The sequence below is a fragment of the Myodes glareolus genome, chromosome 3 (assembly GCF_982192425.1).
Source record: "Myodes glareolus chromosome 3, mMyoGla1.1, whole genome shotgun sequence".
Lineage (NCBI taxonomy): Eukaryota > Metazoa > Chordata > Mammalia > Rodentia > Cricetidae > Myodes > Myodes glareolus.
The window spans coordinates 128,372,654-128,387,964 of record NC_142028.1 but is presented as its reverse complement, the minus strand read 5'-3'; the positions used below and the strand labels follow the sequence as shown (position 1 = coordinate 128,387,964).

General features: G+C 49.8%; 1 protein-coding gene across 8 annotated transcripts in view; it reads left to right on the top strand.

Moving 5' to 3' along the window:
- Positions 1-15,311, top strand: part of Rgs3 (regulator of G protein signaling 3) — a 136,991-nt gene that overhangs the window by 68,422 nt on the left and 53,258 nt on the right. For all 8 annotated transcript variants that reach the window (XR_015000801.2, XM_048459412.3, XM_048459413.3 and 5 more), the window contains 3 exons: positions 24-107; positions 8,906-9,017; positions 14,442-14,485. Coding sequence is in view for 7 of the 8 variants with exons in the window: in XM_048459412.3 (XP_048315369.3) it covers positions 24-107; positions 8,906-9,017; positions 14,442-14,485 (240 nt within the window). In the remaining variant the exon portion in view is untranslated. The remainder of the gene's footprint in view (positions 1-23; positions 108-8,905; positions 9,018-14,441; positions 14,486-15,311) is intronic.

Here is a 15,311-nt window from a genome sequence, read left to right as displayed (position 1 = left end):
CACTCAGCGTGACTGGTTTTCAGCCCCTAGATCTCTGTAACCCTGCCCGAACTCTGCTGCTGTCAGAGGAGCTGCTGCTGTATGAGGGGAGGAACACAGCTTCCCAGGTAAGGCGTGCCCAGCCGGGCTGGCGCATTTTCTCTCTGCAACCTCAGAGACTCCTTCCAAAGGCCTTACCAAGTGGTTACCCAGCTTTTGCTTGCCCACTAGTTAAAGTGGCAATCTCACTGTCTCTAAGATTCCGTCATTGATACGGTCAAAACAAACCTCTAGGCCATAAAGGCATTTCATTGTTTATCCTGAGTTCCCCTAAGGAGGAGAAAGATGAACCTTTAACCCAGCTGAGAGAAGTACCCGAGAAGTTTAAAGTTACAAGCCAAAGAGACTTGGTAGAGGAACTTCGGGGTCTTTCTGTATAAGCCCAACCCCAGACCCCCTCCTGAGAGCTCAGGCTACTGGCAGCCCCCACTGGGGGGCGGGGACGACGACGCTCCCCTCCCCCGCTCCTAGCCCAGTCAGCAGGGGTCGGGGTAAGGCCTGTGTCATCATCTTCTGCATCTAGCCTATCTCTAGCTGGGACAGCCTCCCTCACCCACACGGTTGGCCAGGTCCCAGCTCAGAGCTGGGATGGAAACAGTGTAAGAGACTCTGGAGCCATGGGATCTGACCGTGCTACCAGGAGGTCCTGGGTGACGGCAGAGTGCTTGCTGCGGCTTGGGCTCTAATGCAGAGCCGGCTCTGCCAGGATGAACGGTGGCTTGGATCTGCAGAAAGATCAGGAAGCTCAGACAGATCTGGCTCCAGCTTTGTTTCTGGCTTCTGGTGACTTCTGCCTTCCTCATCAGTCTTTCCATCTGAGTAATGGGTTTGTACATGTCTGCGGTAAAGGGCAGGGTCTGAGGTTGGCCCTTTGCAGCCCCTTTGTCCTGGTCACTCTGTATGACTAGAACTAACACATGAAGCTGGCTTGGCTTTTGTTTAGTTGTAAGCAAGCAGATCAGAGCTGCTATGTTCCAGATGAGCACGGCTCATTTTATGGCAGCTGCCTGGGGACACTGCAGTCCTGTTCCTCCCATGTTGATGATTTCTGATTTTTCAGTGTGACGGGGCCGTTCACAGTCCTGTTGTGCATGACCCAAGGGCATGAGATGCCGGAACAGTCAATCATCAAAGATTGACCTGGGATAGTAGCTGTGTTAGGCCAAAGAAGGTCAATGGATGCAGACTCGTCAAAGTATGGAAATCAGAACGCAAGCTTTACTGAGAAAAAATTATAGAACAGTGAAAAACTGAGGGCACACTCCTGAGAGTGTGTGTGTGTGTATGTGCGTGTGCATGTCCCGGGAGGAGAAGCCTGTTGACTTTCCTTCGTTTAGGTTTCATGAAGCAGTGGCAGAAACTCAACAAAAGCTGATGTACCTCTGCTGAGGTTGGTTCATTCTCCGGGCTGCCATGGGACAAGCCAATGGAGAGACCACACAGTCTGACCAGAGAGATGGGCTGTGCGCTGCTCCTATGCTGCCCACCCCGTGGTTGAAGCTCAGCTCTGTTCATCTGACTTCAGCTTTGACTTTGGCTCTTTGAGTTCTCGGTCACTTGACTTGGCCAGCTACCTCCAACCTTGTAGGCATCTCAAAGGCTGCTAAGCTTCTCTCATTTACAGGATCAGCTTGTGGCTTTACCATGGTAGAGGGAGTTAACTCCCCAGCCACCAAGTTACAGTCTTTTTGGTTCCCTCCTTGCCTATATTGTAGCCCAGAGTGTCTCCTAGGATGAAGCTTCTTGTTAGAAGCCACCCAGGCTGACAGTTTAGTCTATCACAATCAGCTGCGTTAGAATCAAGGCTATGTGAAGGGACAATGGCATCTGATACGTGTTCTCAGGGGCTCCTGGAGCCAGTGGCCTGCTGTACTGGCCCAGAGCCCTGTCTTTCCTCTTACCTGGCCAGCTTTTTAATCTCACCCCCAACTCGATTTAACTCTTAACCTTCCTTGCAACCCCAGGCTCTGTGCTCACCCTGCAGCCTTTACCACAACCGTCTCCCCTTACTGCCTGCACGGAGTTTAGCTGCTTTCACCACTGGCATTGCTGATATCACTTCTGGACCGCTGTGTTAGGGAATTTGTCCTGTCTACCCCCAACTTGCTCCCATGGGAGAGAAATTTCAATGGGAGAGGGGATCTAGGTGTTAAGAGCGAGAAGTCTCTTGGGGCTGGGTTTCGTGCATATGTGTGTAGTGCAGGTAAGGTGTGCAGGGTCAGAACTGCAGAATTGTGACTGTATATTTAGCGTAACCAGAAGAAGCCAGTTAGGGATAGCAGCCACCTGGAACATGCTCATATGTCTGGTATACTCCTTCTTGTCTCGACCACCATTAACTGCACAGACAGCAGGCACTTACTGCTCCTCACTGCTCATGCATGCTACATGTATGATCCCAATTAGCCCTGTAGCGTCCTCACCCCAGGAGAGGAGAAGCACAATGAGAGGCTTGCATGACATTAGCCAGGGTCCAAGAATCCCAAGCCTGGTGGGGAATGGAGCCAGAATTAGTACTTGGCTCTCTGGCTGGGTAACGCTTTCCATGATCCTGGTGCTTTTGGTATGCTTGTAAAAGACAAAGGAAGGAAAACAAAACTATAGTAGCATTTCACCACCCCCCAACACACCCACACACTCCCACCCCACACTCTCTCACACACATCCCTGCCTCCTGCATCTTCAGAGACTGAGAACTAAAAGAGACTCCATCTTTAAGACTGAAAGAGGTGGTTTGAGGACAGGAAAATTAGGTACATCCCTTCTTGAAGTAGGATAGTAGCCACATCGGAGGGCTTTGGTATATCATCTCATGTTCCTCAAATTGTAAACGGAAAGCAGCTGTCACCGGTGGGAGCTTCGGAGAGGTCGAGCGTCCCTGAGCCGCAGGGGTCACAGCCTAGTCACTTCTGTGCCCCTATGTAGAGTCATTAGCTGGAAAGCGGTAAGCAGTTCGGAGTTCTGCATTCCTTGAACGCACCCCCACCCCAACATCTCTTCTCTGAGCCTGCTGATGCTTGGGAGCAGCTCCAGTACCACAGCACAGACTGCTCTCCCCTCCCATCTAGAAGTCACAAACTGGCAGCTTGCACATCCAGGTCAAGCTGGCATTTTGTGGTGGCCTTTTTGTTCGTTCGTTGTTTATATTTTTACAAGACAAGGTTTCTCTGTGTAGCCCTGAGTGTCCCAGAACTTGCTTTGTAGATCAGTCTGGCCACAAACTCAGAGAACTGCCTGCCTCTGCCTCCCTCCCGAGTTAAAGGCGTTAAAGGCGTGCACTCATGACAGCCTCTTACACGCACATCCTGACAACAGTCCTGCTCACTGAGGAGTCAACCCGGCCTTTGCTAGGTTCCAAGAATACGATGAGGCCCAAGACATCACACCCTCACTTTCACACTGACTCATCAGGTTTACCATTAACTAAAGCACCAAGCTGTTGTCTGCAGTCCTAGCTTGTGGCTGGGTTCCCAGGAGAAGGCTTTGGTTAGGACCACTTGGAAGAAGTCACCCTCTTCCGAGCTGAAAGAATTCTGTGACTAAATCTTTAAACTCTGGGAAATGTGCGTGTCCTGTAAGACGCGAAAGGCCCCAGGGCCCACGGTGGTAGACACAGGCAACTGGAGTGTGGAGATGGGCCACACTTTATGGGCGGTGAGGCTCTTGCCCTAGGGTGCTGGGGACAGGGGTCACACGCTTTGCTCTGGTATGCCTGCCATAGGCCTTGCCTCCAGCCCTGTGCCAGCCCTGTGCCTGACCGACCTTTGGGGGAAATTTTCTCTCATGCCTTAATCACTTCCTGTCTAGACCGTATTCTCAGCTGTGGGAACCAGGCTGGGACAGAGGCTTAGGGTTTTCTCACCTGGCTGTGGCCCTTTTTTTTGTTTGCTTTTGTTTTATTTTCTAGACTCAGAGACTTCCTCTTCCAAACTTTCTTCTGCCAGCTTCCCTATGGGTCTGGAGGTAACAGCCAGACTTGCCCTGATTGGGAACATGAGGATTTGCCTAGAACAGCAATTCCTCAGAAAATCCCTTACAGAAATTCTCCTGAACACTCCATCGTCTTCCTTTCCATGCTTGCTGAATTTGTTGTCTCCTCTGCCTCAGGCACCATACAGTGCCACCTCTTTCTCTGTCTAATGTGAACACTGAAAACAGGCAGACCTGTGTGACTGTGGGAAAGTTACTTAACCTGTCCGAGCTGTGAGGAGCAATGGCATTGTTTAAGGAGGACTTAGTAAGGCAAGAGTAGGTGCTAGCAGCCGTGATGCTGTGTGAAAACTGAGCTTGGCAGAGTTACTATTAAGACCCCTTCTAGCCAAGAATTCTAGAGCTTCTGGGACCTCTTGGAAGGGGACATAGACCTGAGATAGCCTGCTCAAGGACATCCCTGAATTGTCTCTGTGGCCCTAATTATTACAGCTTCTGTTTGCATGACACTTGAGATGGCAGGTGGGCCTTTGATGATATATATATATATATATATATATGCACACTCATGTATGCATATATGCTTTAATATATATATTTTGAGACAGGTTCTCACCACACAGCCTAGGTTAGCTTAGAGCTTGTTGTGTACCCTGGGATAGCCTGTAACTCTCAGTTCTCAGCTACCAGACTGCCGGGATCATTCATTCTACGATTATGGCCAACTTTTATTTCTTTTCAGTTACAGAAGTGCTGCTGAGAATATCCTTACATGTTCATGTTTATATATTCTCATATTTCTGTAGGAGAGCCTCAGAGGTGGGCCTGTACGGCCATCTTTAACAGCTTGCTAGCTCAGCGTCAGCATGCTGGCTTTTAAACATGGTTAGCAAATCACTCACTGCACTCTTCAGGATGTGCCAAGCCTTTCTGGCTGGTTCTTCTTTCTTCAGAAGAAATGGCATATCAGATTTGGTCACTCAAAGAGCAGTTCCTATAATTAATAATTCTTTATTATTATTATTTTGGTAATTGAATCTTTTTTATTGTTTTGATTTTTATTGAGCTCTACATTTTTCTCTGCTCCCCTCCCTGCCTCTCCCCTACCCCCTTCAACCCTCCCTCAAGATCTCCATGCTCCCAATTTACTCAGGAGATCTTGTCTTTTCTACTTCCCATATAGATTAGATCTGTGTAAGTCTCTCTTAGTGTCCTCATTGTTGTCTAAGTTCTCTAGGATTGTGGTTTGTAGGCTGGTTTTCTTTGCTTTATGTTTAAAATCCACCTATGAGTGAGTACATGTAATAATTGTCTTTCTGAGTCTGGGTTACCTCACTCAAAATAATGTTTTCTAGCTCCATCCATTTTCCTGCAAAATTCAAGATGTTGTTATTTTTTTCTGCTGTGTAGTACTTCATTGTGTAACCGCACCACATTTTCCTCATCCATTCTTCAATCGAGGGGCATTTAGGTTGTTTCCAGGTTCTGGCTATGACAAACAAAGCTGCTATGAACATAATTGATCCCATGTCCTTGTGGCACGACTGAGCATCCTTTGGATATATACCCAAAAGTGGTATTACTGGGTCTTGAGGAAGGTTGTTTTCTAATTTTCTGAGAAATCACCACACTGACATCCAAAGGGGTTGTACCAGCTTGCACTCCCACCAGCAATGCAGGAGTGTTCTCTTTTCCCCACAACCTCTCCAGCATAAGTTGTCATCAGTGTTTTTGGTCTTGGCCATTCTTACAGGTGGAAGATGGAATCTTAGAGTTGTTTTGATTTGCATTTCTCTGATGACTAACGATGTTGAACATTTCCTTAAGTGTCTTTCAGCCATTTTAGATTCCTCTGTTGAGAGTTCTCTGTTTAGGTCTGTACTCTATTTTTTTTTTATTGGATTATATGTTCTTTTGGTGACCACTTTCTTGAGTTCTTTGTATGTTTTGGAGATCAGACCTCTGTCTGATATGGGTTAGTGAAGATCTTTTCCCATTCTGTAGGCTGTCGTTTTGCCTTGTTGACCATGTCCTTTGCTTTACAGAAGCTTTTCAGTTTCAGGAAGTCCCATTTATTAATTGTTTCTCTCAGTGTCTGTGCTGCTGGGGTTATATTTAGGAAGTGGTTCCCTGTGCCAATGTGTTCAAGTGTACTTCCCACTTTCTCTTCTATAAGGTTCAGTGTGGCTAGCATTATGTTGAGGTCTTTGATCCATTTGGACTTGAATTTTGTGCATGGTGATAGATATGGTTCTATTCTCATTCTTCTGCATGTTGATATCCAGCTATGCCAGCACCACTTGTTAAATATGCTTTCTTTTTCCATTTGGTATTTTTTGCCTCTTTGTCAAAAATCAGGTGTTCAAAGATGTGTGGATTGATATCCGGATCTTCTATTTCATTCCATGGGTCCTCCTTTCTGTTTTTATGCCAATACCAGGCTGTTTTTAGTGCTGTAGCTCTGTAGTAGAGTTTGAAGTCAGGAATTGTGATGCCTCCAGAAGTTCTTTTGTTGTACAGGATTGATTTGGCTATCGTGGGTTTTTGCTTTTCCATATGAAGTTGAGTACTGTTCTTTCAAGGTCTGAGAAGAATTTTGCTGGGATTTTTGAGGGGCATTGCATTGAATCTGTAGATTGCTTTCGGCAATAATATTAATATTATTATTATTAAATATATTATATTTATATTCATATAATATATAATATTATATATTTTATATAATATATAATATAATATTATTTATATATATTTAAATAAATATATAAATATATAAATATATTATATTTATATAATATAATATTAATATTATAATATTTATATTTATATAAATAAATATATTATATAATAATATTAATATAATAATAATAATAATAATAATAATATTGCCTGTTATTATTATTATAGACTCTAAAATAGAAATTTATGGCTTTAAGGAAAGGCTACTGTAAGGCAGATAAAGAAAAAAAAAACAGTGTAAACTTTAGTGGATATAGAAAACCTAGTGGGCTCCTTTTAGCATAAAGCACATCTATCAGTTTATCTATAATTTCTAAAAATTGCCTTTCATTTGTTTTTGGAGCATAAAGGAGATTAGCGGTTATGTAGAAGTAACATGTATAAGTAACTGCTCTTTTTTTGAACCAATTTCTCACTGGTATACTTCAAAAATATCTGCAAGAGATTTGGAAATATTACTTTGTGCTGCTCCCCTTCACATTACAGAGGCCTTGTAGAAGAAGCTTGATGGAGTCAGGTGTGGGGTGAGGTCTGGGGATACCCCAGAACCTGGACTGAATAAGGCTCTTCCCCGTGAGGTGAAGGCAAGAACCATTGTTGTTTCTCCTTTTCCGTCCTCTTCCTCCTCGTCCTCCTCGTCCTCCTCCTCGTCCTTCTCATCCTCCTCCTCATCCTCCTCCTCCTCCTCCTCGTCCTCCTCGTCCTGCTCCTCGTCCTCCTTGTCCTGCTCCTCGTCCTCCTCGTCCTCCTCCTCATCCTCCTCCTCCTCCTTGTCCTCCTCCTCCTCATCCTCCTCATCCTCCTCCTCGTCCTCCTCGTCCTCCTCCTCCTCGTCCTCCTCCTCGTCCTTCTCATCCTCCTCCTCGTCCTTCTCATCCTCCTCCTCGTCCTCCTCGTCCTCCTCCTCGTCCTCCTTGTCCTCCTCCTCGTCCTCCTCGTCCTCCTCCTCGTCCTCCTCCTCGTCCTCCTCCTCGTCCTCCTCGTCCTCCTCCTCGTCCTCCTCGTCCTGCTCCTCGTCCTCCTCCTCGTCCTCCTCGTCCTCCTCATCCTCCTCCTCATCCTCCTCCTCGTCCTCCTCGTCCTCCTCCTCGTCCTCCTCGTCCTCCTCGTCCTCCTCCTCGTCCTCCTCGTCCTCCTCCTCGTCCTCCTCGTCCTCCTCCTCGTCCTCCTCGTCCTCCTCCTCGTCCTCCTCGTCCTCCTCGTCCTGCTCCTCGTCCTCCTCCTCGTCCTCCTCCTCGTCCTCCTCGTCCTCCTCCTCGTCCTCCTCGTCCTCCTCCTCGTCCTCCTCGTCCTCCTCGTCCTCCTCCTCGTCCTCCTCGTCCTCCTCCTCGTCCTCCTCGTCCTCCTCGTCCTGCTCCTCGTCCTCCTCCTCGTCCTGCTCCTCGTCCTGCTCCTCGTCCTCCTCCTCGTCCTCCTCGTCCTCCTCCTTGTCCTGCTCCTCGTCCTCCTCCTCGTCCTTCTCATCCTCCTCCTCGTCCTCCTCGTCCTGATCCTCGTCCTCCTCATCCTCCTCCTCGTCCTCCTCGTCCTCCTCCTCGTCCTCCTCGTCCTGCTCCTCGTCCTGATCCTCGTCCTCCTCATCCTCCTCCTCGTCCTCCTCGTCCTCCTCCTCGTCCTCCTCGTCCTCCTCGTCCTGCTCCTCGTCCTCCTCCTCATCCTCCTCCTCGTCCTCCTCCTCGTCCTTCTCATCCTCCTCCTCGTCTCCCTCCTCCTCGCCCTCCTCCTCCTCTTCCTCCTCCTCCTCCTCGTCCTCCTCATCCTCTTCGTCCTCCTCGTCCTTTTCCTCCTCTTCATCCTCCTCCTCCTCATCATCCTCCTCGTCATCCTCGTCATCCTCCTCCTCTTCATCCTCCTCCTCCTCGTCCTCCTCATCCTCTTCAGCCTCCTCCTCCTCATCCCCCTCGTCCTTGTCCTCCTCCTTCTCGTTCTCCTCCTCGTCCTCCTCGTCCTCCTCCTCCTTTCCTTCTTCTCCCTACTTTGAGTGGGGGAAGTATAGAAAACTAAGGGACAGACTGGCTGCCCCCACTGCAAGGCGGGCCTCTGTCACTGGCAGATTGGCAGAGTCACCCTTGGAGTTCTTTCTGGTTCAGCCTGACATGGTATGGGTGTGTTTCCCGGACCTCCAGTGGACCTTGTGGCTCCCTGCATCCTGGAGGACAGCAAGGCCGAGTGTTGTTTTTGTTCTTTCCCTTAACAGGTGACACTGTTTGCCTACTCAGACCTGCTGCTCTTCACTAAGGAGGACGAGCCAGGCCGCTGTGACGTCCTGCGAAATCCCCTCTACCTCCAGAGTGTGAAGCTACAAGAGGGTAAGAAAGGCCTGGACACCCAGGGGCAGCATGGTGGCCCGCTAGGGACTTTGTGGAAATTTGGCTGTCAGTTTCAGTGGAGCACTTGAGAATGTGCTGTCATGGCAGCCTGGGGCTGGCAGATTGCCAAATGTCACACCCTCGGCTGGAGAGACCAGAATCGAGGGCCTTGAACACCGGTCTCAGAGTCCAAAACTCTCTGCTCTTTTCCTTGGAAGCTCCCTAGGGTAGAAGTCTCCCACGCAGATAAAGATATAGTGGAAGGCTTGCTTCTCTGAGCCCATTTCCTCTCTGTAAAGCAGAATGATAATGGCACTTCAGAAGGCTGCTGGGTTAGGTTAGGTCATTTATGTAGAGTGCCTTGCTCCCAGCAGGTTCCCAGTAGAGCCTTCTTGACCATGATCTGTGGATACTCCTTTTTTAGCCTGCTGTGTGGGGCCTGGTTAGAGCCTTAGGAAGCTGGAGTATGCCTGAACATCAACAGCAAGCTGGGAATTTCTAACCCAAAACTTTCCATGGTGTCCTGGCCCACAGGGGACCAGGGAACGGAAAGCCAGCTGGGAGTATCTGTCCAGCCACAGGCTTTGGCGCCTGAGGTCTCAGCCGAAAGGGGCTCGGTTTCCTCTCCCAGATTATGCAAACAACAACAGACCTGTGTGATCTCAGGGCAGCGGGGGCACAGGAGGAAAATATTAGCCACGAAAGAATTCTGTTTTGGCGGGTTTTGCTCCAGAACTTCCTGACTGCTTGCAAAACCGTCGTGTGTGCTTGGTGCCCTGGCTTCCCCGTGGGTTCTTCACAGCCCTCCCTCTCTAGTTCTGTCCTACTCAAGGACAGGAGAGTAAGGGAGACACCGCCCTCAGGGCCAGCCAATGGGGCAGTGGGAAGAGCAGGCCTCTCAGCTTCTTGGGCAATGGCTCTGGTATTCCAGATGGCTCCTTTCTGCCCCCCAGTGACCCTCTCACAGCTTCCCCTGTGCTCACACACTCACACACACACACAATGCTTACTATTATCAGCCTGGCTTCCCTGTCGTGTCCCCCACCTGCCGCCCCAGCTGCCTGGGGCCTGGTTAAACTGAATATGTATCCAGCAGAGCAGTTCTCAGTAGCATGCACTAGGTGCACCAGGACCTGAACCCTGACCGTTGCACACTCTGAAGGTCCAGGGCCACAAGCCCCAAACCCTTACTGACCCAGCTTCCTGCTAAACAGAAGGAGGGAAAAGAATTAGGGGGAGGTCTGTTCCAGCTGACTGCTTTTTGGGTGGATCTGGGGTGGAGGGTAGGAAGAGCAGCAGCTGCAGGACTGGGGGCCAAACACAGCTTCACTGTTAGAACAGTGTGCTTGTAACCTCTGTAACCCCTTCACAGTTTCAGTCAGCCTTTTGAGCTCCCTCCTGTCTCTGACACCATGCTGGCTCCTGGGAGAAGCTGGTCACTACTCATATCACCCCGCTTCCAGGTTGGGGTATACAGGCTGGGGACTGACTGGGCTTCCCCTCCTGGAGGCCCTGTCCAGATTGGGGTATACAGGCTGGGGACTGACTGGGCTTCCCCTCCTGGAGGCCCAGGGCCTGGATTTGGAGTTTGAGGAATTTAGACACACTCTCCTGTACCAGGCAGTGATGTTCATGTTGGGTGGTAAGAGCTAAGGGGTGTAGAGAGGCTCCCCAGAGACTCAGTTGCATGCAGAAATGGTCTGGGGCTGAGCCCGTGTCTGCCTGTGGATGATGGGACAGTCACATGAAAGCTAAGGTCAAAGTTAGCTTCTCAGGCAAGATGATCACGGACACAGTCTGTCGGGTTGGCATGGAGCTATGGACCTCTACTGGATTTCCTGGGTAGACCACAGGTCTGAGAGGGTTTAAAAGTGAATTCTGGGACGCCTGGAGCTGACTAATTGGAAGGAACACTCAAGGTACATGATTCAGGGCTTAGATTTACTTCCAGACACCAAATGGAGCTCACCATTCAGCTCTCTGCAGATAGGCTTCGTGTTCTACTGAAGTCTCATGCTCCCCACTGCAGCAGCCTGAGTCAGAGCTGTGGGTTCAGTGTCCTGAGGCTGGTACCATTTCCTAGCCCCTCCCACATGCCCTCCAAAGAGGCCATTTCGGAGTCAGCTGGAGTGTCTGGTGACAGAATGGTCTCTAACTAACAATGGCATGAGACTCTTAGGTTTCTACTCGATTTCAAGTTAGTTTAGGGGCCCAAACATTGTTAAACAAAGAAAGTATCCAGCTTGGCAGTCTGGGGATGGCAAGTGCTGCTCCCTAACAGGGCAGAATCCAGCCTATCCCTGGGACCAAGGGCTCCCTTGTGACTTCTTTGCTACGGCCTGGCTCTGCTACTCAACCCTATTCCTAGGATTCAATAGGGAGCATGGTGTACATCAGGTGACCAGTGGACACTTGTTTCTGTAAACAAGGGATGGCTAAGAGGAGACCAGAGTGCCTCCTTAGTTTGGCAGCTGGGTGGCTCCTCCCCCGGAGTTCCAGAGCCAGGTCTCTCCTCCTGTCAGCTTCTCCCAGGGTTCATCAGGAGCTGTGCTAACAATTGGGGCATCTCCGGTCAGCTGGGGCCCATTGTGGTCTCTTCCTGCCACTGCTGCCCACTGGTTTTGCTACTCTTTGTGTTTTGGATCCCGAGCAGCCAGCATCCCACCCGCAGTGTGTCTTTCTGGCCTTGACTGTTCTTAGATATGGCCTGGAAATGTCTTCCTGACTCATGGGCTCTCCAGGCACATTGAGGAGCCAGGATTCCAGCTTAGGAACTCAGCTGCCTCAGCTCCAGCTGCTCGAATGCGCATCTCAGTTGTCCTCCATGTCCACCTTAGTTCTGGCCACAGCAGTGAGAGCTGGGGAAGAGGCCTCTCCACCCTGGAGCTCCTAGCTGTCTGGGATCACAGACATATACTATCGGATTAGGAATCCAGGCTTTGTGGGGAGTTCTCTGTCCTGGATTCAGATCTCAGCTGTACCACAGAGTTTGCTGTCTCTCCCTGACCCTACCCTTGAGAATATAGACAAGAGCTCCCTTGGCCTGCCTCCACTAGTGGAGAAGGTTTGGTGAATCTCAACCACCAATAAATTGTTCTCTGGGTAAATGATAGATAGATAGATAGGCAGACATGGGCCAGGAAGTCTTCTCTGGCCTCCCTCTAGTGCATGATTAGGGAACCTCCTGCATGGTCTGTGCATTACATGAGGGAAGTTAGCCCACTCTGGAACTAAAGACTCCCTGATGAATTCCAAAATGACAGAGGCAGTAAGTGTGGTTCAAGGAAAAGCCCCATGTCGGAAGCCTTGGTGTCCTGCTCTTCCAGCAGGGCAGAAGTTCTCTGCCGTTCTCTCCAGCACTGCAAACACTCCCTCCCTGGCACCCTAGCTCTGAATCATGCTGAGCACTGCCCCCTTCCATCCTGCTACCCACTGCTGCCAGCACAGATGCCAGGGAGGGAGCAGGGCTGGTGTCAAAGCGCAGAGACATTGCCAGTCATCAATGGTTCCTGACACAGGGACTGTCTGACTGTGCTTCTCCAGCCGCAGCTCCCATCTCCCTGATTCTCTCATCTCTCCGTCCTGTTCTGTACTTCTAGGGCCTTCTCTCCCCTATTGCCTGCTCCCCAAACCCAGGTTTTTATTACTTTCTTACATTGATTGTAGTGGCTCTCTGCCTTAGACTAGGGTCTGCTAGGAAATATTTCAGTATGTTTTCTTAAGCAAAGGAAACCCCTCCCCTTGTCACCATCTCACCAACACACAGAATCCACAGAGGCGTTGGGATCCATTTTCTTAAACACGACAGATTTCTGAGGCAGGGCCTGTTTCCATGTGGGGAAAAGTAGAAACTCTGAGTCCAAGTCCAGAGTGAACCTCCATTTACTGATGGGACATTTTGTTGTAGCTGTGCCCGGTGGCTCTTGCCCCTTGGGATATGTCCACTCTCTTGCTTGAGGAGCCTGGCTTCCCTTGGTTAGATCTCTGCTCCCTGCGTTTTTATAGCTCGGCTTGATGTGCAGTCCGTTCCTACCTCGATGCTTCTCCTCGTGACAGACCCTGTTTGGCTTGTGGTTCCTTTGCCTTAAATATGCGTTGAAGCTTGGCATTTGAGAGTCATGCTGTGCAGTGGTTGAGTATGAGCCATAGAATTGGGCTACAGTTCCTACTACCTGGCCAAGTAACTTTACCCGATGGGTCCTCTGTTCTCACATGAGCCAAGGATGCTAGGAGCCCTGCCTCCTGGTTGACAGGAATGAATACAGAAGCAAGTACTGTCAGCCTCTGAGCTGGCTGGCGGGAGCATTTGGGGCAGCACTTGGCCCAGATCACTGTGGTACTCCAGGGTCCCTGACATCGCAAGTGCGTGCTGTTACTTGTGTTGTATAGCTGCTTTCCTCAAAAATTGACACCCTGCTTGGTAAGGCCAACAGCCCAACTCTCCCAGGCCTGTGACCAGATAATGCTTCAGAGGCGGTGCAGCCAAATCCCGAGGCTGAGAGGGTGAAGGGAATGGGGCAGGTGTCCTGGCGGGGCTGTGCGCTTCTGTGCTTACTGACACAGTTCCGTTTCCACGTTCGTGGCTGTGCTGTCCCCAGTTCCTAGTGTTCCCTTCCTTTCCATCTGGAGTTCTCCTGAACTAAGAGTCTTCCCAGGAAGGGAAGGGAACAGCCCACTACCCTACCTAATCTTTTTCAGTTTTGTAATTGGTTGAGTTTGCCATATTTGACCACCCTTAAAGAGCGTGGCCGTGTTGAAGAGCTGTCTGCTAGGATGCATAGAAATGGGACTGAAGACTGCCCCTCACTGACCCGTGCTTCCCTGAGTGAGGAACAAGGCCCACTCAAGGATTAAATGGCTCCCTGTTGAATTTCAAAACAGAAAAGGCGGTAGAATTTAAGGTGTAGGTACTTAACCTGTGGGTAGTGACCCCCTTGGGGTCGAATAACCCTTTGGCAGGAATCACATATCAGGTATCCTACATATCAGATATTTGCATTATGATTCCTAACAGTAGCAAAATTACAGTTATGAAGTGGCAATGAAAATTTATGGTTGGGGGTCGCAGCATTAGGAAGGTTGAGAACCACAGGTTTAAGACCGCAGAAGTGTGCTACCTCTATGGCAGAATTCTGGGAGGAAGGAGTCCTTCTGGGATACAGATAGCTCCCTGTACCTGGCCATTAGATGGCAGAGGGTCTTCTGAGAATGGGGTTCTGGCATTCCCTGGGTCAGCATCACTGGAAGGGTGAGTTAGTGAACTTTGTTCTAGAGAATGCTCTGCTCCCCACACCTGCCCTCTCCTTTCTCTTGTTAGGGGAGGCACCACACGCAGCCTCCTGGGTGAGATACTGACTGTGCCCAGCAAGGCTTTGGCTGGGTAGCCAATTCTAATGTGAGTCTTCTTTTCTGTTCTCTTCAAAGGCTCTTCAGAAGACTTGAAATTCTGCGTGCTGTACCTGGCAGAGGTGAGTCCCTCTCTCTGATTTGGAGGAGTGTGACCTGGTACTTGAGGAAAGAGGTTGGGACCAGGCTTGAGGTTGGCCTCCATATAATCGTGCAATGACTGAAGACAAAGTCAGAGACAGTTTCTTGCTGTGTAGAACACAGTCGACCCTGTTTACTTCTGCATGAAAGAGCAGCTTAACAGGTGTTACTCGGGATGGCCCCTGAGATACCCTGCTTGGGACCTCTGCTGTCCCTGCACCTGCAGGCGTCCTGAGGGCGCGGCCCGACAGCTGCGCACTGCCCTGTTTATTTATTTACTCGCCCTTCTTGTGGAGACGGCCCAGCTCCCACGCCTGCTTCTTTCACCCTCTTTTTCCAGGAAGTACCACCCACTACCCCTCCTACAAAGGCTTGTCAGGGTTTCAGAGGCCTTCACCTGGGCCAGACAGCGCAGGCTAAAGCAGTCACCACGTGTCTGTGTTTGGCTCAGAGTGATGCCCACAAGAGGGACCAACACTCTTGATCTCTGATTAGAAGCTCGTGTAGGCTCATGTACCTTCCAGGAGCAAAACCAAGCAGCTTTGTGCTCCACGGGTTTGGTAGATAAAGTAGGGCTTTAACCAGAGAGGCCCTTGGTGATGGAAAATCTGAGGGCCACCAAGTCATCCAAATTCTCTTCAGTTTCTTGTGTAATTTTCTGTTCCCAGCCTTGTTCTGATGACATGTGGCCTCTGTCCAAACAAGGCCCATCTCTGCCCTCTGCTGTCTTGTGTCTTGCCAATTGTCCTGGGAACCTGTCTGTATGATAGGGATGACCTAAAGGGATGGCCGAGAGGAATATACCTT